This window comes from Pipistrellus kuhlii, unplaced genomic scaffold, assembly GCF_014108245.1.
Source record: "Pipistrellus kuhlii isolate mPipKuh1 unplaced genomic scaffold, mPipKuh1.p scaffold_m20_p_9, whole genome shotgun sequence".
In the NCBI taxonomy this organism is placed as follows: domain Eukaryota; kingdom Metazoa; phylum Chordata; class Mammalia; order Chiroptera; family Vespertilionidae; genus Pipistrellus; species Pipistrellus kuhlii.
In genome coordinates this window covers 61,703,598-61,729,120 of record NW_023425595.1, presented here as the reverse complement: position 1 = coordinate 61,729,120, position 25,523 = coordinate 61,703,598, and the positions used below count along the sequence as shown (strand labels likewise).

At 36.2% G+C, this 25,523-nt stretch overlaps 1 protein-coding gene across 3 annotated transcripts in view; it reads right to left on the bottom strand.

Annotated features, from left to right (window-relative positions):
- Window positions 1–965: 965 nt before the first annotated feature.
- ZW10 (zw10 kinetochore protein) overlaps window positions 966–25,523 on the bottom strand; it is a 37,182-nt gene continuing 12,624 nt past the window's right edge. For all 3 annotated transcript variants that reach the window (XM_036428063.2, XM_036428064.2, XM_036428066.2), the window contains 9 exons: window positions 16,716–16,879; window positions 15,946–16,128; window positions 12,382–12,620; window positions 9,602–9,673; window positions 7,310–7,479; window positions 6,316–6,446; window positions 5,654–5,785; window positions 4,694–4,896; window positions 966–1,365 (listed from right to left, as the gene is read on the bottom strand). In XM_036428063.2, the coding sequence (XP_036283956.1) occupies window positions 1,245–1,365; window positions 4,694–4,896; window positions 5,654–5,785; window positions 6,316–6,446; window positions 7,310–7,479; window positions 9,602–9,673; window positions 12,382–12,620; window positions 15,946–16,128; window positions 16,716–16,879 (1,415 nt within the window). In that variant the 3' untranslated portion in view covers window positions 966–1,244. The remainder of the gene's footprint in view (window positions 1,366–4,693; window positions 4,897–5,653; window positions 5,786–6,315; window positions 6,447–7,309; window positions 7,480–9,601; window positions 9,674–12,381; window positions 12,621–15,945; window positions 16,129–16,715; window positions 16,880–25,523) is intronic.

The window sequence follows — 25,523 nt, the reverse complement described above, 5'->3', positions numbered from 1 at the left end:
CTGCAGCATTATTTACATGTGCCAAGATAGGGAAGCACCTTAGGTAGCCATCGATAGGAGAATAAAGAAGCTGTAGTATATTTGTACAATGGAACATTACTCAACCATAAAGAATTAAATCTTGCCATTTACATCATGGATAGACCTAGAGGGTATTATGCTAAGTGACGTAAGTCAGAAAGACAAAGACAAATACAATGTAATTTCACTTACATGTGAAATATGAAAAACACACAATAAATGTATCAACAAAACAGAAACAAACCAATAGATACAGAGAACTAATTGATGATTGCCAGATGAAAGGGAGGTTGGGGAGATGGGTTCAGAAGTAAGTGCCAGTTATAAAATTAGACAAGAAGATATAAAGTACGGCATAGGGAAAATACTGTCAATAATGATGTACAGAGTCAGACGGGTACTAAGCCTATAGGGAGAATTACTTTGTAAGACACGTAAATGTCTAATTACCGTGTTGTTCTCCTAAAGCTAATAGAATATCGAATGTCAACTCTAATTGTCAAATAAAAAATATCTATAAAATAGAATTTAGTTAAAATAGCAAAAATTTATACTAAAAGTCCTAGGAGTCCTAGGGATTCTGAGAAATTATCAGATAGTGTTACCAAGAAAGAGAATAAAAAGTCAGTGAGCGCCCTAACCGGTTTGGCTCAGTGGGTAGAGCGTCGGCCTGTAGATTGAAGGTTCGATTCTGGTCAAGGACACATCCCCAGTATGAGGTATTCAGGAGGCAGCTGATAGATGCTTCTCTCTCATCAATGTTTCTAACTCTCTATTCCTCTCCCTTCCTCTCTATAAAAAAAAAATCAATAAAATGTATATATTTTTTTAAAAAGTCAGTGAGCCCTCTGTGAGGATCATAAATGTCAAGAAAAGAATAGCAGAAAATATAAGAAAATTTGGTCTCTTTTGTCAAAGTTCCCATGTTATTAAAGACACTCCCCTTCAAAGCATTATTTATTGGAAAGAAATTTTAAAGGAAGTCTTCTTAATTCCTACAAGGCCAAATATGTTCCCCTACCTCCCAAAATACATCTCCCATTTGCTCACAAATTCTGTGCCCTGACCCTTGGAATCTCCTGGATTCCCTGATCGGAGGCCAGGTTCTTCCATTACATATTGGTTCACCAAAACCAATGGGTGTTCCACGAAGTCTTTAAAGAAGTAATTATGCCAAGAGAGGAATCCACACAGTCAAGTCATGGCTTTCTTAGGAATGGTGCTTATTTAATCTTAGCAAGAGCAGCTGCTCTTCTTTCTGTATTCTGGAACAAGGCACGGATTAAAGCTTTTACTTCACTGGAAGAGAATGCAGCTGCCAAGGGTCCTTTTCCATCTGCCCACCTGCAAAATAAAAGATAAAAATTATTTTTCCTATTATGTCTCTGAAGTATAAGCAAGATTTAAAAAATACTTATTTGGTCACAAATGCTTGTTTTAATAAAAATAAAACAAATCCTGGCATCCTTGCCCCTTCTTTATGGATCTACCACTCACTCTCTTTGGCCTCTTTGGCTTCTTGGCTGCATTTTAGTATCAGCACAGACAGATAAAAAGACCAAGTTAGGAAGATAAGACTATTCTCCCTTATTCTATCCTAATTAAGCCCTGTTGAAACTTGACAGTTATGACCACATCCTCATATGTTTATATAGAGTATTAGGATCTGTAACTACTTTAAAAAGTGAATCACAGGCAACCAATTTTAACTTAGAAAGAAATGGTATAAAAAAATACATAGAGCCGAGACCAGTTTGGCTCAATGGATAGAGCGTCGGCTTGGGGACTGAAGGGTCCCAGGTTCAATTCCGGTCAAGGGCATGTACCTTGGTTGCGGGCATATCCCCAGTAGGGGGTGTGCAAGAGGCAGCTGATTGATGACTCTCTCTCATCGATGTTTCTAACTCTCTATCTCTCTCCCTTCCTCTCTGTACAAAATCAATAAAATATATTTTAAAAAAAAATACATAGAGGACTCCCATAAGTCAATAATGAAACCACAAACAACCCATTAGAATAAAGGCAAAAAATAATGAACAGGCATTTTACAATAGAAAAAACATGAATGATCAATAAAAAGATGCTCAACATCATTAGAATTTAAGAAAATGTAAATTACAATGAGCAAAATTCACACCAATTAGAAACAATTTTTAAAGTCTGATAATACCAAATACTGATGAAAATGTGAAGTAACAAAATAAATAAATTACAAAATATCTGTATAATGGAATATGATTCAGCAGTGAAAAGGAACTGCAGCTATGTATACCACTGTGAATAAATTTTAAAAATATAAAGAAGCAAGTTATAGGAGATTCCATATATAGAAAGTTCTAAACTTCATATTGTTTAGGGATATGTGCAAATGTAGAAAACTATATATTGTTTAGGGATATATGCAAATGTGGAAAAATATATATATATATATATATATATATATATTTTTTTAGGGATATGTGCAAATGTGGTAAAACTATAAAGAAAGGCCAGGAAATTACACAAAATTCAAGATAGTGGTAACCTCTGGTGGGAAGCACTTGGAAAGGAACAAAGGGGTCTTCAAAGGCACTAGTAATATTTTCCTTAAGTTGGGTAATAGGTACTTTGAACATTTATTTTACTCCTTTTCTTTAAACTATGAGTATATGTTATATATTCTGTACTCTTTCATATGTATATTTTAGAATTCTAAAATGTTTAAACTATACAACAGAAGGTTAAAAAATTTCTCAATTAGATATTATTCATATATTTACTGAAATCTTTGAAAGAAAAAAAAACCTTCCTAGGCAGAAAGAAAAGGAAGCTAAGATGTCAAAGTATTATAATTTTTTTCAGAACAAGGAATTAATGATCATTCTTAAGCTATAAGAGGGCCCTTGAACAGCAAAAGAAAAATTCTTATACACTGCCCTCTGGAGTCTTTACCTAAAGATATTTATTACCCACTAAGGACTTGTAAATAACAAATAAATAAAACAAATGTACTAAATATAAGTTAGAAGTATTTTGATGTGATTTTTACAAATAGAAATCTCATTTACATTGTTTTAGAAAAGACAATATTTGCTGAGAACAATCCAAACCCATCTAGGTCTAATATGATTAGGGATCTGTAATAAACAAAGCCAAAACAGATAAACAAGTAGCTATGGAGATGGACTTTCAAGGCTATTCAGGGAGCTCCCTGAGCAAGGTATGCATATTGGTTAATCATCTACCAAGTCAATAATAAAAGCATCCATGGATGTGTAGTAACCCACACCTATTAGTGTAATATGATATAGTCAGCATACAAACACTGGGGCAGCAATGCTAACTGATGGTGGTGAGAGGAAACATCATCTACTATATTAAGAAAAAGTGAATCTTTTCTATGTGTACAGTGCTTGACCTCTAACCCTACTGTACTTCCTGCAGAAAAACAGCTGGTCAATTAAATAATGGTTTGAGGTTGAATACAAATAAAAGTCACTTCTCTGTTAAAGTGCCAAAGCCAATGTTAAAATGCATTCACTGTTGGTTAAAATGGGCAACAATTTCCATGTAGGTGTGAGAAGGTGTACTTCTTACAAATCCAAGATCATCTGTATAGCATTCCAAAGCAACATGTTCAAGACCACAATTATATGAAACAGAAGTCTTTATGCTAATAAATATGAAAAAGTGGTAATGAGATCCACACTATGATAAATAATGCAAAGGTCCCAATTACTGCTGCTCAATAGGAAGTCCTTTCCGGGGTAACATTAAGAAATAGAGAACAGCCGAAACCGGTTTAGCTCAGTGGATAGAGCATCAGCCTGCGGACTCGAAGGTCCCAGGTTCAATTCCAGTCAAGGGCATGTACCTTGGTTGCGGGCACATCCCCAGTAGGGGGTGTGCAGGAGGCAGCTGATCAATGATTCTCTCTCATCGATGTTTCTAACTCTCTATCCTCCCTTCCTCTCTATAAAAAAATCAATAAAAATATATTTTTAAAAAAAAGAGAATCCTTCCTAATAAAAGCCTAATATGCAAATCAACTGAACAGCAGAATGACTGGCAGAATGATTGGTCGCTATGACACACACTGACCACCAGTGGACAGGTGCTCAATGCAGAAGCTGCCCCCTGGTGGTCAGTGTGCTCCCACAGGGGGAGCGCCACTCGGCCAGAAGCCGGGCTCTCGGCTAGTGAGCATAGCGACAGTGGAGGGAGGCTCTCCCACCTCCACTGCAGCACTAAGGAACAGTGAGCAGGTGGGCAGTAAGGAGCAAGGGGTCACAGACTGGGAGAGGGCGCAGGCCAGGCTGAGGGACAACCCCGACCCCTCAGTACATGAATTTCATGCACCAGGCCTCTAGTATTATAATAACTATAATATGGTATCAGATGGGTACTAGGCTTATTGGAAAGATCACTTTGTAACTTTTACTATGTTGTACACATGAAACTAATATAATACTGTATGTCAACAGAAATGGGAAAAAAACAAACCTTAAATACATAAAATAATCTTCCCATGCAAAGAAAGGAAGAAAAAGAGAGAGGAGGGGGGGAGGGATGATGAAGGAAAGGAGGAAGGGAGGAAGGGAAGAAGGGAAGAAGAGAGGAAGGAAGGGGAAGGAAGGACTGCTCTCAATGGCATTATAACTCCTTGAGATTGTGAAAAGATCATTCTACCCACCGATCCCCAATTTCTTGCAGGCTGGCCTGTAACATCATCATAAGTTCTTTGAATGGCATCCATTTTGGCACATAGACTGGAACTTCTTCTTGATATTTCTTGTTCTCACTTTCTTCAGAGAGAGGTGCAAATACTTGGGGTCCTTCATCCATCACTGTTTTGCACAAGGAATACAATCTATCACCATCTTCAGTAGAGATGTCCTGGTTTTGCACAAATGGAAAACAACAAAATAGAATTGGGCCAGCTTAGTAGAAAGGAAAGAGAAGATCTTTGGTGCATGTTGTCCAGGCAGTCAACTAACAGCAATGTTTTCCAACCAATTTAGCACCTCTTACTGCACACTAGATTTTATCAGTTCTTTGACAATACTCCTACAGCTAGAGTGACATAAAATATGTTTCAACAGATTGTTAGTAATTTAGTTTGCCTGCATGAAAAAGCCCATTTCTCCAGTAGAAGGTGGCACAGATTGCTGTAAAGCAGGGAATGTTATTACAAACAAGATTTTAGCCAATTTATGCTTTAGAGGCATGAGATAGCAGAGTCCAGGCAACTTTTGTAGGGTCATACATATAATCTCAATTGCATCTCACTTTACTAAATTAAATTATTTAATTTATTTGCAAATTATACATGACTTCATACTTTACAGCCCATCTCGGGACTACTATTTTCAACCTTCTCATTCATAATTTACGCTGATGCTAGATGGAAAATTAGTGTAATCCTACCTTCATATATGGCTACAAAAGGGAGAGATTAGCAAGTCTCTGGAGCAAAACAACACCAACAACAACAAAAAAACACACAACTATGAATTAGACATAAAATATGAACAATTTCTTCTACCATCTGTGTTGACTAAAAATGAGACTTCAATAACACAGTCCTAGTAAAGTGACAATCAAGGACAAAGAAGTGCATATTAAGTCTGGTGGGGCATCTAACAGCTCTTACCTCCAAGGCAGTGATTCTGCCAATAATCTCAGAAATTGCTGTGTTGAGTAAAGTCCCCATAGCCTTGCAATATATGTTCACTGGCAGGACATCCTGCCACACAATTCCAAGTCTCTTTAGTTGGTGCAGTACCTGTCAGAAGAATACAGCTATTTACATAAAAGAGAGATTGATGCTTTCCAGATTTACATTTATCATTTGTATGTTTATGAGAGAAGAGGCAGCACATAAAGGTGAGGTAAAGTAACCAAGAATATGTGCTTCTTGAATATTAAACCTTAGTGATATGCCTGCTAGATGAAAAACACTTATCTTGAGGACAGGAAATGATACTAAAAAATAAATCACGCAGGAAAGAGGGGTATTAAGATGAAAACTAATATTTCAAATTTCCCAAACCCAAGTTCATGGGTTAAATATTTGCTTTGACAGACTCAAAACTTGTCACACGATGACTTGATGGGAAGGTAGCTTACTGTTGACTTGGGTGGGGGGAGCAGCAGAAGGAACGATCATAAATGTGAGTGTAAAAGGTGTCCAGATTGTCCAATGAGGGCTATGTGGAATCAGCTGAGCTATCCGTGACATAGTTTTTGGTGTTTAAAAACAAGGAGACATCTAAAGATAGAAAACAAGTTCCAGAGCTAACAACAGCCTCCCACCTGACGGACTGCTTTACTTGCTGCATTATAGTTCTCTTCATCATCCATGTTTGAAAAGTTTCTAGCACTTGATAATCTTTCAAGAAGTTCTCCTTTCTGTGCCCGCATTTGGGCCAAAAAACATTCTGTCCCTATAATGAGAAATGAGAATAAAGAATTCTAACAGTTGTTCAATTCCACACTGCAAAACTAGGGTGCAAGAGGAGAGAAGCATGCACCATGGATCTGTTCTGCTTACTTGAAAACACTTGCTTGTTATCTAGCAAACAAGCATAAAGCTGCCCTAAGGTTACTAAAGATAGTCATTTCTAATACATTAGTCAGCTCCTCCAAACCCATTCTCAGGATAATAAGTCTTTCCCAATAGCTTGTCCGAAGTCAGATGATAAAAATAACTTACAATAGAAGCAGCGATTTATTTTCTGAAGATCTATACCACCAAAAAAAAAAATGTCAGGAATTGAAAAGCTAAGTGAATAATACAGAGTCTCTGCTTTTCTTAGGCTGTCATTATAGCAAAACTATTGATTTATCCCACATTTCATTTCTTTTGATTTTTTTTTTTAATAATTCCAAGTAAAGCTAAAGGAGTTAGAAGAAGAGGGAGCTATCTTAAGGTTTTGCAAAATAACAAGCACTGACATTAGTGAGCTCTTCCCAACAATGCTAACGGAACTGTCACAATACAAATCTTATTATTTGTCATTTTACTGACAAAACTCTGATTTGGTGAATTCACTGCACATTAGCAATGCAGTTTGGAACTCTAATGTATCATGAAATCATGTCAAGAAAAAGTAATGCTTCCACAAAGGGTACATTCACTTTATAAAATTAAATAACTAGGAATATTTGCAAATTAAATGCCCCCCTACTTTCTAACATAGCTCAGGACCACCACCTAATTTCTAACTGCCTCATTCATAATTACAAAGATACCAGGCTGAGGAGCTGCATAATCAATGTGCTTTAATGAATTTAAGGTATCAGTTACCAAGTCTCCTGAAGCCAGGTACAAGATCCACAAAAGTAGTAGTGCCATCGCAAAGAATGGGAGCAAGACGTAATCTGAACTGATGCCCGAGGGTCAGCAAGTGATGAGCAATATACATACAGTTGTTATGATGAATGGCAGCCAACTGGGGAAGTTTTTGAAGGTTCTCTCTAGTTAAGGAGAGAGGGTAGAAAAAAAAAAAAAAATCACCTGTTATTGAAGTGTGGGTTGATGAAGTTATGACTCTTTTAACACTTTCTAGGTTTTAATATTGTCTGCTGTATAAATGCTGAACATAAGATATAATCTCATCATTCCACTTACAATCAGAGAAAAGGTATTCTGCCTGAGTGTGACCTTATCCTACAAAACTATCCCAGTGAATAACAAACAAGAAAGAGTAGGGGAATTAGGATGTTTCCCTGTGTCAACTTTTGTTTCTAAGCATATAAATATATATAGGCTTCAATCCCAAATTAAATTACAGTCTCTGAATGAAGCTAGGGCATTTATGTTTTAAACCTTCCCAGGTTATCTTAATTTTCATACAAAATCAAAAACCACTGCTCTAATAGTCTTCCTACCCAGCCTGGGAAGAGATATTGTCTTGTATTTCTGCTATCGATCCTTCAGCAGTCTCTCAACTAACACTTACTAGTTTGCTGATTTTAATAATGTCAGGCTAATTATATAAAGTCAGAAACTAACAATCTAAGACAGTTGTCCTCATTTTAGGCTACACATCAGAATAATTTATAGGGCTTTAAAAAAACACAGATGTGTGAGTTTTAAACCAGACCTATGAATCAAAATCTCTTGGGATAGGACCTAGGCAAATATACATATTCTTAAAGTTTCATAAGTGATTCTAAAATATTGCCAAAGCTGCCAAAACCGGTTTGGCTCAGTGGATAGAGCATCAGCCTGCGGACTGAAAGGTCCCAGGTTTGATTCCAGTCAAGGGCATGTGCCTTGGTTGCAGGCACATCCCATTGGGAGGTGTGCAGGAGGCAGCTGATCGATGTCTCTCTCTCATTGATGTTTCCAACTTTCTATCCTTCTCCCTTCTTCTCTGTAAAAAATCAATAATATATATATATTTTTTTTTTTCTTTTTTTTTTCTTTTTTCTTTTTTTCTTTTTTTAAATACTGCCAAAGCTGAGAACCCTCACCTAAAACAGTGGTTCTCAAAGTGTGGTCCCCCTGACAAGCAACATCAGCATGATGTGGAAATTCATTTAAAATTCCAGCCCTTATTTCAGTCCTACTGAATCAAGAAATCTTGAGCACGGGATCTAGAAATCTATATTATATCAGAGTGTGCAAATCTGATGCACACTCAAATTTATAAACCATAGGTCCCGCACAAAGTTCCAAGATCATACAGAAGTAAATCACGGTAGTGTGCAAAATGTTTCTAAGCATGGACTCCTAAACCAACTGTCTCTGAAACTCAAAAAACATGGCTATCAGCTGACCCAGAGATGTTTTCTCTTTTTCTTTACTTCACTAAGTAGACAGTGAAATAAAAATTTTAAAACACAGCAAAGAAAATATAACTAAAAATAATAAGGTTCACAATGTTTTCTTTTATAACAAAACAGCAGGTGTACCTACTTAAAAACATCTCAATATTCAAAAATCTGAACTAAAAATACTACAAATAATAAACTAATTTTCTTTGAAACCAGGAGTCCTCAACTAATGAATAACTGTGTTGACATAATATTTAAAACTTTCATAAAAGATATGCAAAACACTTAATGTGGATAACAGAGACAGCTCTTGGAGGCTTAAAATTATGAATAACTTTTCAGATTAATATTAAAAGAAACTTCAAAAATCTACCACATTAAGTAAATATAGCCTAAAATAGCTAGAAAGAGTATAATAGCTGACCATATTTGACAGTTAAGTGGCAATCCCTTGTGGTATTAAGTCTACAAAGCCAAGAGAAAATGTAGCAAGTTTACTAGATAGTAAGGTAGAGTGATGGCCTTTTGTTTTGTAATCAAGTAAAGTGAGGCAGTTCTTATCAACCATCAAAAACAGGGTAAAGTTTTTTCGAGTTTAAAATTTGCATCACCCATTTTATTGCAAGATTACAGTACCCTAATTAACTTATTAATAAATGGCCTGTAAACGTGTATTTTAAATGGTTTACTGCGTTTCACTGTAAAATTTTTAGTAACCAAAATATCTCTGGTGGGAAATAAGATTATTGGTTTTAACTGACTTACAAACATTTTAGACATACAATACTATACAGAAATGAGATGCAGTGGTACTTACTTATGATATGTTGGTACAACATCATGAAACAAATGGAAGATATTCCTCACTGAGTAGAAAAGTTGAACAGCACTAAGAGGAAAACAGTTTAAATAGAAATGCGTAAGGATATATTGGAAATAGAAAAAAAATCAAACTAAATGTACCTTAAGTGAGAGTCATCAGCAAAAACAACAACTTGAGCAAATATCTGCCTTGGTCACTGCTGAAACCACTTATCTAGATGGAAATACACTCTCAGCCAGTATTTGCTAAGTAGACTGCAGTCCTAAAAACTTGGATTTCTTAGTAATGTTAAGAACTGCAGCATTCAGCCGAGACCGGTTTGGCTCAATGGATAGAGCGTCAGCTTGGGGACTGAAGGGTCCCGGGTTCGATTCCGGTCAAGGGCATGTACCTTGGTTGCGGGCATATCCCCAGTAGGGGGTGTGCAAGAGGCAGCTGATCGATGCCTCTCTCTCATCGATGTTTCTAACTCTCTATCTCTCTCCCTTCCTCTCTGTACAAAATCAATAAAATATATATTTAATTAAAAAAAAAAAAAAAAAAAAAAAAAAGAACTGCAGCATTCAACCCAAAGCCTTTTTCCATTTACCAGTTTGTTTGTTTTCTGCCAGGACCCAGAGTATCCCTTCAGTAACAAATGGAGCTAAGCCTCAAGCAAATGTTACCTACTCACCGATGCACTCTGCAAAGGGCAAGACATCAATAAGGCATTCACTTGGTTCTTTTAGAATCAGTCTGACTTTCAGCTTTCACCTTTTCTTCTTCTTACCCCAATGCAAAGAGATGAATCAACATTTCTAGAATAGAATCTAACCTTAAGGTGCTTTTTTTTTGCCCTTTATATCTGGCCTTAGAATTCCTAAATATTATTATTAAAATGCACTCAGAAAGGGCAAATATAAGGTTTCTGCACTTAACTTCTATGTAAGAGTATTTTAAACTATGTACCTTGAATAAGTCACAGGAATGCCACAAATGTTTAGAAAAATAAGTTATGGTTATTATACCCCCAAATACTGTTGCTACTTGATTACTATAATATCTAATTATTTTATTTTATTTTAATTTCATATGTTCTTTGAGATTTAATAACAGAGAAGTGAGTTATTGCAGTGTAGTTGTGATTTTATTTGTCCTGTCAAAAACTATTTCTTTTAGTGAAAGAATGGTCATAGACATTTAGTATACAAAAATATTGTTGGGTCGCCCTAGCTAGTTTGGCTCAGTGGACAGAGCATCGGCCTGGGTTCAATTCCAGTCAAGGGTTCACGCCCAAGTTGCAAGCTTGATCCTCAGTAAGAGGCATGCAGGAGGCAGCTGATCAATGATTCTCATCATTGATGTTTCTATCTCTCTCCTTCTCCCTTCTTCTCTGAAATCAATAAAAATATTTTTAAATACACACACACACACACACACACACACACACACACACACACACATATCTGCATAGTTCGGTGTTCTGTATTCTCACATATTTATTTTGCCAAAGGAATATACTTCCTTTTACATGTATTTTTCTTCCTACTTATAATTAAAACTGGAAGGACTAGTGAATATAATGATTCATTGAAGTCATGGAAGTATCTTGGTAAACGTGTTCTTTCTAGAGCAGTATAGAATAAAGGGGTTTGTTTGAATGTGGAGGTAAAAACTGAAACTCTGAAAGCCAATCTGAAGATGCAGTATGATTAAGTCCAGCCCTAACTAATAAAGGTGTTTTCTATGAAGACCAGAAGTAAAAAACTGCTAGTATAGAGATACAAACTGAAGAGGCTTTTGTAATTCTGTTCTGCAATCAACTTGGGCTACAGTCTATCATTTTCTCTTCAATTTTGTCTAGGAATAAGAAACAGCTTACAAAAAAGATACAATATATGTGGAACAGAGTCTGGGGTACCCTGTATACAATGCACATTAGAAGAAATCATCCTGAAAGGGTGATTTTTGATATATTCCATTCTTTTCTTTCTTTGGGCACCCAACAAACTATTATCACTTTAGAAAATAAACATTTTAAATGTAAATTAATTAGGGCCTAGATTTCAAAAGGTAACATAAATGTTAAGCTAAGGGGCTAGAGCAGGCAGGAATAGATGATATCACTATTACCACTGCTACCAATAAAAATAAACATTTGCATATTAATAATTTTCCAGGTAGCTTTCTAAATTCCTTACACATGCTTTCTGATGTAATATCATTCAATTCAAATAAAAAAAATTAAAATTAAATAAAATTAAGGAGCTTTCTATTAAAAATAATTAACAATCTTTAACATCAAGGAAACCCATTAGGTGATCCATATATGTTTCTATTCTTATACCTTGTTATAAGATGTTATTGAAAAGACAAATTAATTTTTAATATACATCTGTGTGCTGCACTATTTTTTAGAAAAAATATATTAATTAACTAATGGGATACGAAAATCCAAGAGTCCTGGCCAGTTATGCTCAGTTGGCCTGTGGGTTCATATACCTCAGGTGCAGGTGCAATCCCCTGCTGAGTTGAGGTGCATTCGTGAAGTGACCAATCAATGTCTGTCTGTCTGTCTGTCTCTCTCTGTTTCTCCCCCATTCCTGCCTCCTTTCCACTCTCTAAAAAAACAAAACAAAAAAACAAAAAAACAATGGAAAAAATATCCTCAGCTGATAAAAAAAAAAAAAAAGAAAGAAAACTCATAAGATTCAATCTAATTTTCTTAATAAATATCAGTTTAGATACACATTTAACAAAGTCATTGCCATGTTCACATAATTCAGAACTCTTACCATTGATCACTACTGGTTGTTGCCTCTAATAAAGTCTGATAGGCAAGTTCCATTAATTTCTTCACAGATTCACTAACGCGACAAGTGGGCAAAGAAAAGGAATGTTGGTCCAATGTATTTTCAGGCTGTAAATTCACCATTTCATTGTACTGAGTTGTGGACATTTTCTGTATTTGTAGCTTGTCATCCTCATCAGGGGTGGGTAAATCAGGCACAGTTATCTTAGAGTCAGGGATAATCTAAGATTCAACATAGAAACAGAAAAAGCACTATCCTCAGAATAATTCAAATGTAAGCATACAGTGAAGAATAAGATATGACGATAAAGCTAAGGCCTTGTAGGGTAATGGAAAAATTTGAGTATAGCCCTGGCTAGGTGGTTCAGTTGACTGAATGTTGTCCTATGCACCAAAAGGTTGAGGGTTCAATTCCTGATCAGGGCATATACCTAGGTTTCAGGTTTGATGCCCAGTTGGGCATGTGCAGGAGGCAATTGATTGATGTTTCTCTCTCACACCTTTGTTTCTCACTCTCTCTTCTCTTCCTTCTTCTACATGGCAGTATTTTAATGACTGTTCAATCTTAAGTTGAGAGCATGTCACCAGAAATAAGCAATTCTTTTTACTATTTACTACAATTCTTCTAATTCTTCTGTGCACTAATTTGGTGAAAATACAAAACCAAATGAAGCCTCTCTAACACTTATACAAATGAAAATTCCCAGACTTAGTTCAAGACTAAAGGGAAGAATACTAGGCTGTTATTCTGGACACATCAGTGATATTTTTTACCCTAACTTTTGACAAAGTCAATTTAACATCTCTGGACTTCAATTGTACAAGAAAGAAAAATTGTACTGCAATATGATTTTCAAACCTTGCTGCTTAAAGATGTCCTAGGGCAGTGGTTGACAAATCATCAGTCAACAGAGCCAAATATCAACCACGAAGTTTCAATCTCACTGTATGTGTGTGCCCGCACATGGTATTTTGTGGAAGAGCCACATTCAAGAGGCCAAAGAACCGCATGTGGCTCGAGAGCTATAGTTTGCCAACCACTGCCGAAGAGGTCAAAAAAAGGAGAGATTAAGCATGTAGAAGCAACAGGTTCCTTAATCCCACTGCAAGAGCAGCAGCTCTATTCTTCATATACTGACCCTCTACAGAAAATGTATGACAGAAAAGTTCAGTCTGATAAAAATGTGTACGTCTCCAGACTTGCCTTCCAAATCTGTAAAAGGGTATAATAGTATCTACTTCATAGTGCTTTTATGAAGTTCATATAAGAAAATAAATGTCAGGGACCTATTAATAAAATTATGGCTAACATTAGAATGCAGAAGAAAAAATAAAATTATAGAGACGATTAGAAAAATGCTAATGTTTGTCTGAAAACTAGTGGACCCAGAATACACAACTCAGAACAGTGACTTCATGAAGAGGGTGAGGGAACCTCTAGATGGAAGAATATAACATCTAATATGATGCCTGCCAGGTTAAAATGTAAAAACAAAACAACAACAAAACACAGCTTCAGATGTTTTACAAAAATAGTGGGTACACATAGGGAGTTGTTTTAGAGAAAATTTAGATGAAGAGTATGAAAGGCAAATTAAATTAATATGACTTATGAGAAAAGGAAGATGAGCTTTTCAAAGCTGGGCAGTTTAAAGTATCTAATTCCAGGGCCTTCATGCCAAGAAAAAGAACCAGGTTAGAATCTGCAGCAGATGTTCTTAACTAAGAACAATGTTGCCTTCCAGGGAACATCTGGCAATGCCTGGAGACATTTTTAGTTATCACTATAGGAAAGTTGCTAGTGGCATCTGTGAACAGAGATTAGAGATGCCACTAAACTTCCTACAGGCCAACCCTGGACAGCAAAGAATTATCTGGCCCCAAATATCAACAGTGCCATGTTAAGAAACCCTTATCTAGAAGAAGCTACATATTAGGATTTGAGCACTCAGGAGAAAAAAATGTAGTTTTATAGAAAGTAAGAATTAGTTGAATAAGAGCTTACACATTATCTAGTTCAATTTTGTCATGTTACTGAAAAGAGAAATGAGGTCCAACAAGGTTAAAATATTTAGTTCAGAGTCACAGAGCAAAACAATAACAATCCTATTTACATCAAAGAGTTATGACAGAGGCAAGTGAGATATATATTAATTCATTTACCAAACCCTTACTGAATTCTATGTATATAGTGGTGTGCACCAGGTCTTTTCTTGGTGCTGGACATACACAGTAAGGAAAAAACCCTCCCCTTAACGGATCTTATTTTTTTTGAGTAGGAGGATTATTTTTTTTAACCCTTACTGAAGGATATGTTTTTATTGATTTTAGAGAGAAAGGGAGAGGGAGAAAGAAACATTGATTGGTTGCCTCCTATGCCCATCCAGACTGGAGACTGAACCTGCAAAATGGGTATGTGCCCTAACTAGGAACTGAACCCATGACCCTTTGGTGCATGGGACAACGCTTTTTAACTGAGCCCCACTGGCCAGGGCAGAGGTCACAATATTAAAGCATGGTTAGAAAAGGGAGCAAGACATGAAGCATGACTTGTGGTAAAAATGTTACTAGCAGAGGGAACAAGAGAGGTTCTGCAACCAGTGGTTCTAGCAAATTCAGGGAACAGCAATGATGGAAGCCCAATACAATAGCACCTAGGATTAGAGAGGCAATGGGGACACAGATCATGTAAGGCCTTATAGCTACTCTAAGGTTACTGAGTCTTTCTTCACATAAGATGGGAAGCCACTGGTTTTATGCAAAAGAGTGACATAACCAAGTGATATTTATGTTAGAAAAACCCGCAGCACAATTCCTGGTAATAAATAGATTTCAACTCCTTTAACAATATAAAATTACCTCAAAATATGTTACTACTATCTGTACCCTCAAATGGCTAGCTAAAGTGGACACAATAACAGGTTACTCCCAAGGTCGATGAAATATGGCAGAAGGGATAGAGGAAAAAAGAGTAGAGTTCCTGCAGTTATAGAAGAAAAATAGCTGAGCAATTTTCTATTAAGAGATTACCTTAGTCAATGTGTTGTTTTAAACTAATAATACCTCACATTTACCAAATATTACTTTATATTTGTAAGGTATGAAGAGAAAATAAAACAGAAGTGAACACCCAGAAATATCTAAGATGAAAGGAGTAACTCATCCTCAATACAAATTAATCAGTCCATTAACTTTGCAGATAATTTGTTTATACTTTACATAGTTCACATCTTTTTATTATCTTAACTTCAAAACTAGTGCCTAAAAGATGAAGTTAACATTTTCACAATAGAATGTAATCTCTGGACATAAATATGTAGACTTTTTCAATTTATATAATGCTTTCATGTACATTACTTTATTTGAATTTCACAATACCCTATGAAAGAGTATTAGGACCACTTTAAAGGTAAGAAAATGAACATTCAGAAGATTAATAACTCCCACTATGAGCTCAGCAATTGTCATGCCTTCTTCCAGTCTACCATATTCATCTCAAAAAGGGGCTGCTTCCTGAACACTGTGTAATATACCATAACCCAAATACCTTCACAGTGTTGTGAATTTCAGAAGTCATTAGGTTTCTAGCCGCCACAATCACATCCTGACACTTCTTATTAGCAAAATGAGAATTGATGTTACGGGCATATTTTAGCAAATCAGTAGTATCTCCCTTTAAAAACCTCATCTCCTTCAAGGCATTTTCAAAGTCTTCAGTGGATTGTATGATCTGACAAATACAAGAAAAAAACAATAATTATATATAATTATATATACATATATTCCATTTCAATATTAAAATTTCAAGTCCAATGAAAAGAACAGGACCAGCTGGTCATTTAAGTTTTAGAACAAATCATCAATTACTAGGAATAAAATTATTATACATTTTTTTTCCCTGCCTTAAATTAATTAGGAAAAGTATCTTCAATAGAAATTTCTGATTCTATTTGGTTAAGGTACAAAGACCTTTAAAATAAATATACTTATTTTAGTATTCAAGGAAAGACTAAAAAGAAATGAGAAAGCGGTGTCACATAATAACTACTATAACTGATACAAGTATAAATACAAGGATAATTGTTTTTCAAAAGTATCTTACTAAAGAAAATACACTTAGTAAGAAGGTGCTTCCCAATCAAATGGTAGAAAGCCAAGAGAAAAAGAAGTTATGAGGAATTTTCTTCTATTCCTAATTAATGATTTTGTCAGTAAAGAACTAAAGATCTAAAAAAAAACCCGATCAAACAAAAAAGAAACCCTGACACCAGTAAGAACCTAACCTCTTAAAACTTCCTGTGATATCTCTGCTCTTACCTCCTCATATTGCTGTAACTTGCTGCTATTTGTTGGGATAGAATAAACCAAACAGTTTTTAATGAGGCACTCAGACAAGTCCTCCCAGATCATGTCACCAAGCATCTCAGCCAGTATGATCTTAGATGTTTTTTCATTTTCTAGATCAGTATCAAGAGGCAAATCTGAATTCAAAAGAAAAGGTTTTAAATGAGAAACCATTCACAGTCTGGATTATTCTCAAGTTCCCTAGTGCTCTAGAATTCTTTAGTTTTAAGATGATGGGGAAGAAAACGGCACATATAATTCTATATCTCGATTGCATGGGGGTAAAACATGGCATACAATCATTTTATCTTTCACTGCTCAAATGAACCATCTGCACAGTATTACTGCCTGTATTCTATAACAATAAGGTATTAAGCCATCTACATGATAATCATCTACTGCTAATGTACTGATCTGACTCTATGAAAAGTACTCAGAAATTCTACATATAAAGTTGAAACTAATTCAGAATGAAATCCCTATTTTTTAATAGTAGATACTTTTTTTTCATCTCTGCAAAGGAAATGAGTTTTTATCCTAAGTAAAATACCAATAAACACATTACATTATTGCATATCTAGTCTAGTAAACATAATACTTCAATACCTTTTCTATAGTATACTTTGTATGATGGTTTTTTTCCAACACATTTTGAGGGAATTATATTTAGAATAGACTTTTCTATTAATACTTATCTTCAAGATTTTCTTGGGACAAAATGCTGGCCAAATATTCAATCATCAGAGATAAAAAATGGCAATATTTTCCATTTAGATCACACTGCATATGAACAAATTAAATATGAAGTTCCATGGAAAGAACTTTGTGACCTCATAAGAATTGATATTGAGAAGAAACCAAGATGGCGGCATAGGGTAGACACCCGAATGCAGCCTACCACAACAAATTTGAATTTAAAACTGGAAAACAGGGGAGGCATTGCCCTGAAGCACCAGACGGCTAGCTGAGAGGAGGCTAGCCATCTGGGAAGGAGAAGGCACGCTGAACCTCAGGAACTGTGAAGGTATGGAGAACTGTGCGCCCGAAAAGGCGCTGGCTTAATCCCAGCAAGCAGAGAGGGAGGGCCGGACCAAGATTGCTGCAGGTGGACTCCCGGAGCGTGGAGAGGGCGGACAGCTAACACTCAGCTGGCTTTCTTGTTCAAGAGGAAAACACAATCACCCTATTGCTCTGATAGACAGCCCCAGTCAGGGAGAGGCCAGACTGTCAGGCAGTGGGCAGAGATCTCTCGGAGGTGTGTGAAGCCAGAGGCCATTCCTTCAGGACTCGGGGAGGAGCTGAAGGGAAAACAAAGCTTGTCTGCACCAACCTGAGACTCCGCACCAACTTGAGACTCCACCCCATCCAAGCTGAGCACAGAAGCTCTCCCAGACACTGGCTTTCTCTAAGAAGGGACTGGCCAGAATCCAAAGTTTGTCTGCGACTTTACCAAAGAGATGCCCACGCCTGCAACCAATCTTCCGAAACTCACCGCAAATAGTACTTTTCTAAGGCAAGACTGACAGGGAACCAAAGATTGACTGTGCCACCCCAAGACTCTGCCCCATCCAAGCGGAGTACAGAAGCCCTCCCTAGCTGAGACACTGCTGATCCTCACAGCCAATTGGCTTGGAGATCAACGCTTCCCAGTGATACCAACAATAAGCAAGGCTTAACAACAAGACTGCACACAGCCCACAAAGGGCTACACCAAGACTGTCCACCGCAGGTAACTGGGAAGGCTGTGCTATTGGGCTCTACCAGAACACCTAGCACACAAAACTATTCCATCAAATCAGGGAAACAACTAAAATGCAGACAAGTGGCAGGACAGAATGGAAGGAGATGGAGGAAAAGAAAAGACTGGACATTGAGTTCAAAACTACAGTTATAAGGTTATTCAAGAATATCTTTAAAAAGGCCAGTAAAATAAATGAGACCTATGAGGATATGAAAAGGGAGCAACTAGAAATAATAAGGGATCAACTAGAAATGAAGAAAACATTGTCTGAAATAAAAAAATACTACACAAAGTCCTAAAAACAGAATTGAAGATCGCAAGAATTAAGACAAAGATTTAGAACATAAAGAGCCAGAGGACACTCCTCCACAGAAGCAAGAAGATAAGAGAATCCAGAAAGTTGAAGATAGTGTAAGAAACCTCTGGGACAACTTCAAGCAAACCAACATCAGAATTATGGGCATCCCAGAAGAGAGAGAGCAAGATATCAAAAAAATACTGGAAGAAATAGTGACAGTAAACTTCCCCCACCTGGGGAAAGACATAGACTTACAAGTCCAGGAAGCCCACAGAACCCCAAACAAAAGGAATTCAAGGAGGACCACACCAAGACACATCATAATTAAAATTCCAAGAGCAAAAGACAGAGAATATTAAAAGCAGCACCTATAAAGGAGCACCCATACGATTGTCAGCTGATTTCTCAACAGAAACCATGCAGGCCAGACGGGAATGGCAAGAAATATTCAAGGTGATGAATAGCAAGAACCTACAGCCAAAAATACCCTACCCAGCAAAGCTATCACTCAGAATCAAAGGCCAGATAAAAAGCTTCACAAATTAAAAAAAAAGCTAAAAGAGTTCATCACCGTCAAACCAGAATTATATGAATTGCTGAAGGGGTTATTAAGGAAGAGGAAGAAGATAAAGATAAAAATTATGAACAATAAATATGTAACTATCAACAAGTGAATCTAAAAACCAAGGGAATTAAAAAATCTGATAAACAATATTAACTGGTGAATATAATAGAATCAGAGGGAGTGGACTGACAATTCTCGGGGAAAAGGGGAGTGGGGGTGCGGGAAGAGACTGAACAAAAACAGTGCACCTATGGATGAGGACAATGGGGAATGGGGAAAGCACAGAGGGTGGGGTGGGAACCTGGTGGAGGGGAACAATTGGGGGGGGGGGGGGAAGAGGAACACATTTGTAATAATCTGAACAATAAAGATTTAAAAAATAATAAAAAAAGAATTGATATTGAAATTAAACCTTTTCACAGTACATATCAATAATAATATTATCATTTTTCTAACAAAATTCAAAATGCATAAGATTTTAATTGTAAACTGGTTGTCAAAAATACCCAAAGAGCCGAAACCCGTTTGGCTCAGTGGTAGAGCATCGGTCTGCAGACTGAAAGGTCCCAGGTTCGATTCCGGTCAAGGGCATGTATGTTGGTTGCGGGCACATCCTGGGTAGGGGGTGTGCAAGAGGCAGCTGGTCTATGTTTTTCTCTCATTGACGTTTCTAGCTCTCTATCTCTTTCCCTTCCTCTCTGTAAATATCAATAAAATATATATATATTTTTAAAATGCACTCCCCAGCATTTAAAAAAAAACTAAAACCAAAAGAACTTAAAGAATGCTTTTCTGATATTGATAAATTTAGAACTTTTTAAAATTTTATGCAAAACTACTTTGAATTCTATGTTAAGAATAGTAAATTGGTACATGAGTTAGTGAATTTCCTTAACTCAGCCACAGTTTTAAAACTAATATGCTTTTGCTTTAAAGTCAAAACAATTCATTTAAAAGGGGTAAACTAAAAAAAAAAAAAAAAAAAAAAAAAGGAAAGAAAAGGGATGAATTAAATTTGTTGATGTGGGTGAAAATATTATAGAAAAATGATTATTTTGGTAGTCAACACAGCTATTGAAAATTTTTTCGTATACCTGGAACAACTTTGCTATAGAACCTACTTTTTATTTTTCTTTTTAAAAATATATTTTATTGATTTTTTTACAGAGAGGAAGAGAAAGGTATAGAGAGTTAGAAATATCGATGAGGGAGAAACCGACCAGGAATGTGCCCACAACCCACGTGCATGCCCTTGACCGCAATCGAACCTGGTACCTTTCAGTCCACAGCCGACGCTCTGTTCACTTAGCCAAACCAGTTTCGGCAGAGAACCTACCTTTTCAACTAAATTTTCACTATGTTTGGAACAACTTAGACATGGAACTTACTTTTTCAACTGTAAATTTTATGAATCTAAATACAGACCAAGTATTTCTAGGGAAAATTTACATCCAAATTGAAATGCACTTAAAGTATAAAAAACTCACCAGATTTGGAAAAGTTCATATAAAAATGTAAAATAACTTATTAATAATTTTTATATTGATTATATATTTAAATATTTTGGATATATTGGGATAAATAAAATATATTATTAAATTGGAAGTTTACATTTCATTTAACTTTTTTATGTGGCCACTAGAAATTTTAAATTACATATGTAGCTTGCATTTTACTTCTATTAAACAATGCTGACCTAGACTGCAGCACCTAAATGCTTTTACCAAGTAATATAAGCAGCTAGTACATTGCCTTCCTCTATAAATATCTGTTGAATGGATATATGCAAACATACCAGAGAAGAAAGTTTGGCTCACACTATATAAACCATTTTGTACCTTTCCCCAGCCTTAAGATCATATCATAAACATTCACCAAACTATTAAATATGATGATATGCCTATTTTGCTTAGTTTTTTTTATTGGAAAATTGCACTAAATGTTGGCATATTTTCCATATCTAATGATGCAATGACATGTTGACATAATGAACTGCTTGGTAGCTTTCTTATGCTGAACCATCTTTTGTACTCCTAAAATAAACCCTTGGTCAGAATGTGTCCTTTTTAAAGGCACTATTTAATTTTTCTTAATGTTTGCATTTACAAATCAAAAGTAAAATCATTCCATATTTTTTTATCTGTGAGTAAGCAACCCTTATTACATTTTGGTATTAAATTTATGAAGTTTTTTTTAAAAATATATACTTATTGATTTCAGAGAGAAAGGGAGAGGGAGAGAGCAGAAACATCAATGATGAGAATCACTGATCGGCTGCCTCCTGCACACCCCACACTGGGGATCAAGCCTGCAACCTGGGCATATGCCCAGACCGGGAAACTAACAGTGTCCTCCTAGTACATAGGTCAACACTCAACCACTGAGCCATGTCAGCAAGGCTAGGCTGGTTTTTTTAAAAAATTATTAGGGCACTTCTCCTCTTTTTCTATTGACCAAAGAGCTTAATTTAAAAAGGGATTATCTGTAATTTGAAGAACACACAAAATTTAGCCATAAATCTTTGGTGCCTAATGGTGACCTTTTTAGTGCCAAGTCTTTAACAAACTTTCAAATTTCTTCTATAATTACTTGTATACTCTGAGTTTCTGCTTCTTCATACATTTTAGTAATTTATAGTTTATAGAAAATCATGATAAGAGCAAACTATGCTTGCTGTCACAAAACTAACAGTACTAAGGTTTATAAAAAAAAAACCCAAATTTACCCTCTCCATACCCACAGCTTATCTGTTTTCTTTTCTTGTCTGTGACACATTTTAAATTTGGTTGATATTTTTCCTCCCTCAAACTCATACAAAAATATATATATATATTAATTTCAAAATATGCATGCATGTACACATATATTCAATACATGTACATGTACACGTGTGCGTGTGGGTGCACGCACGCACACACACACACACACACACACACACACATTTCTTTATAGCCGAATCCTAGAAGTTGGACTGATTATTTCTTTAGAGCCGAATCCTAGAAGTTGAAATCCTACTTTAAAGGATATAAACATCTTAAGGCTTTTAACCCATTTGCCAATTCTATCCAAAAGAATTTTCATTCTCCTCTTTTAAAAGCTTCTTTGTTATTGGTATAATCATGCTTAATAATAAAGAAAATATGAGAGAAAAATATATATATTCAAATATAAAAGAAAGGGCAAAAGGCTTTATGAAGTTTCAGAATAAGTAAAACCCCAAAGAAAGTAGAGGATTCAAAAAAAAAAAAAAAAGAAGTCTAAATACGATTTGATGGTCTCTGAGCCAGAAAGGAAAGAATGAATGGTAAAAGAGAAACTAAAGCCTAAAATGCATAATGATATTTGAAAAGCACCTGCCAATACTAAGTTGTCTTCTGCTCTGAATATCCTAGGTACTAAGAAAAGTTACAAATAGAAAAATAAGTCTTAGCTGATTTAGCTCAGTAGATGGAGCGCCAGCCTCCTAAGTTCGATTTTGATCAAAGGCACATGCCTGGGTTGCAGGCTCAATCCCCAGGAGGTGGTGTGCAGGAGGCAGTTAGTCAATGGTTCTCTCATCACTGATGTTTCTATCTCTCTCTCCCTCTCCCTTCCTCTCTGAATTCAATAAAAAACAAAAGCAAAACAACAGGTTAAATACTAATTAATTTAATGAAAAAGGGTCAAACTGTCAAGTGGTTTCTACTGAAATTCCTCAGAACACCCACCCGCTCTGGCCGTATTTCAGGCAACAGTATCATTACTGACTTAGATACTATCTAATAAAGAGATAATATGCAAATTGACCATCACTCCAACACACAAGATGGCCGCCCCCAAGTGATCAAAGATGGCTGACCCATCTGGACACAAGATGGGCACCACAAGATAGCCGGCAGGGGTGGGCAGTTGTGAGTGATCAGGCCTGCATGGGAGTGCAGTTTGGAGCGACCTGGCCTGCAAGAAGGGCAGTTGGGGGCAATCAGGGCTGCAGGGTACAGCAGCTGAAGAGGGACCAGGCCTGCAGTGAAGGGCAGTTGGGGGTGACAAGGCATGCAGGGGAGGACAGTTAGGAGTGACCAGGCCTGCAGGGAGGGCAGTTGAGGGTGACCGGGCCTGCAGGAGAGGACAGTTAGGAGTGACCAGGCCTGCAGGGAGGGCAGTTGGGGGTGACCAGGCATGCAGGGGAGGACAATTAGGGGCAATTGGGCTAGCAGGAGAGCAGTTAGGTATCGATCAGACTGGCAGGGGAGTGGTTAGGGGGTGATCAGGCTGGCAGGCAGAAGGGGTTAGGGGCAATCAGGCAGGCAGGAGACGAACGGTTGAGAGCCTACAGTCCTGAATTGTGAGAGGAATGTCCAATGGGATCAGGTCTGAATGGGCAGTCGGACATCCTTTGAGGGATCCCAGATTGGAGAGAGTGCTGGCTGGGCTGAGGGATACACACACACACACACACACACACACACACACACACGCAAACAAACAAAAACAAACAAACACAAAAACACATGTGCACAAATTTCACACACTGGGCCTCGAACTATAAGAAAACATGGCTAACAATTATGCACTCAGATAAAGAAGGAATAGTAAACACTATAAAATTGTATCAAGAAAAATTTAACAAAGATTAAGGTGCATTTTTAAAAAATCAAGTGCAAGTGATAGATAAAAAAAGTAGCAATTTACATTGAGTATGACATATGACTTACATTTACTTTAAGCTCAATGAGTTAACTGTGCAATAGCAGTCTTTGGCTATACTGTAAGAACCATGGAACTGAGAAGGAGAGCATAAATGCTCCCACAGTATTCTGAATTGGTTCAGACTACACCTAAAATACTCATTCTGTTTTGAACACTATACCTTAGTAAGAGGACTATAGAAGAAATGGAATATATTTACATTATCAATAAAGATGAAAGGAAACTTAAGACTATGTCATTCAAAAAAAAACCAAACAAACCCTAAGGATGTTTATAGCGGTGATAAAATGTAGGGGAATAACAGCTCCTATAAAGAATTTTAAAGTCCATCATGTGTAATAGGAATTAGACTTGTTCTATGTAGCTCCATTTAATAGAAACAGCATCAATAAAGCAGACATTACAAGGCAGTGTATTTCAAATACATTTTTTTAAACCACTACCCTAAAGATTTAATGTGAAATATGGGTGTTTGGGATAATAGTATTTAATATAGAAAGGAGATAAGATTTTTGGAAAAATAAAAAACTTCAGAGTTGCCCAAAAGTAAAATGCAATGCCTCAAGAGAAAATGATCCTCTCATTAAAGGTGCTCAGTTTGGTTTTATGGTCAATTGATGGAAGTGTTATAGAGGAGATATTCAGATTCTGGTTTCTTTCAATCCTTGGATATTTTGTTTAAAACACTGCTTATATCTAATAAAAATAAACGTGTATTTATTACCTCCCTAAATGAAGGAACAAGAAAACTACCTGGGATTTTGCTAATTTATACAAGCCTTGAGATTTTTTTATTATCTACTATCAAAATTAGAAAGAATTCCTTGCATATTTATTCCTTATGTACTAGTATATGACTGCCAAGAAGACATATAAACTATAGTAGAATTTCTGTTTTAGTCTCTCCACAGCAAGAATGCTTGATTTAAACGTTCAATAAGACAACTGAGAAAAGAAAAAAAAGGTATGTCAAACTGACTAAACAAAAAACAAACCAACACAAAAAATATTAAAACACCAGAAGAAACTTTACTTTTATTAGTATGACAACCAAAAAATGATTTAAGCAATACAGAAACTGGTTATTTCATATGTGAATATATAAAGACCTAAACAATAGTTTCAGTTGGATGTCATTCATTTCCTACATTAACCCTAGTTTGTTTATGTCACATGAAAGGACTTTCCCACCAAAATATGTAATCCAGTACTTGGTTCATTTCTGTTTCTCCTATAATAAAAGCAAGAGTTCCAAAATATGAAGTTACTAGAAGTCAAGGGCATCCTAGAATTCAACTAAGCATTACAATCATAGAATCTGGGGTAACAATGATAACCTTACCTGTTAATATAGGGCAGAGAAGAAATACAAAGTAGAACAAGAAATAAGAAGGTAACTACTTTTATTCCATGGCATATCCTCATCTCTAATCTTCTACTCAGATTGTGGTTATTTTATCTATTTTGAAATAGTATTTACTTTAAAAA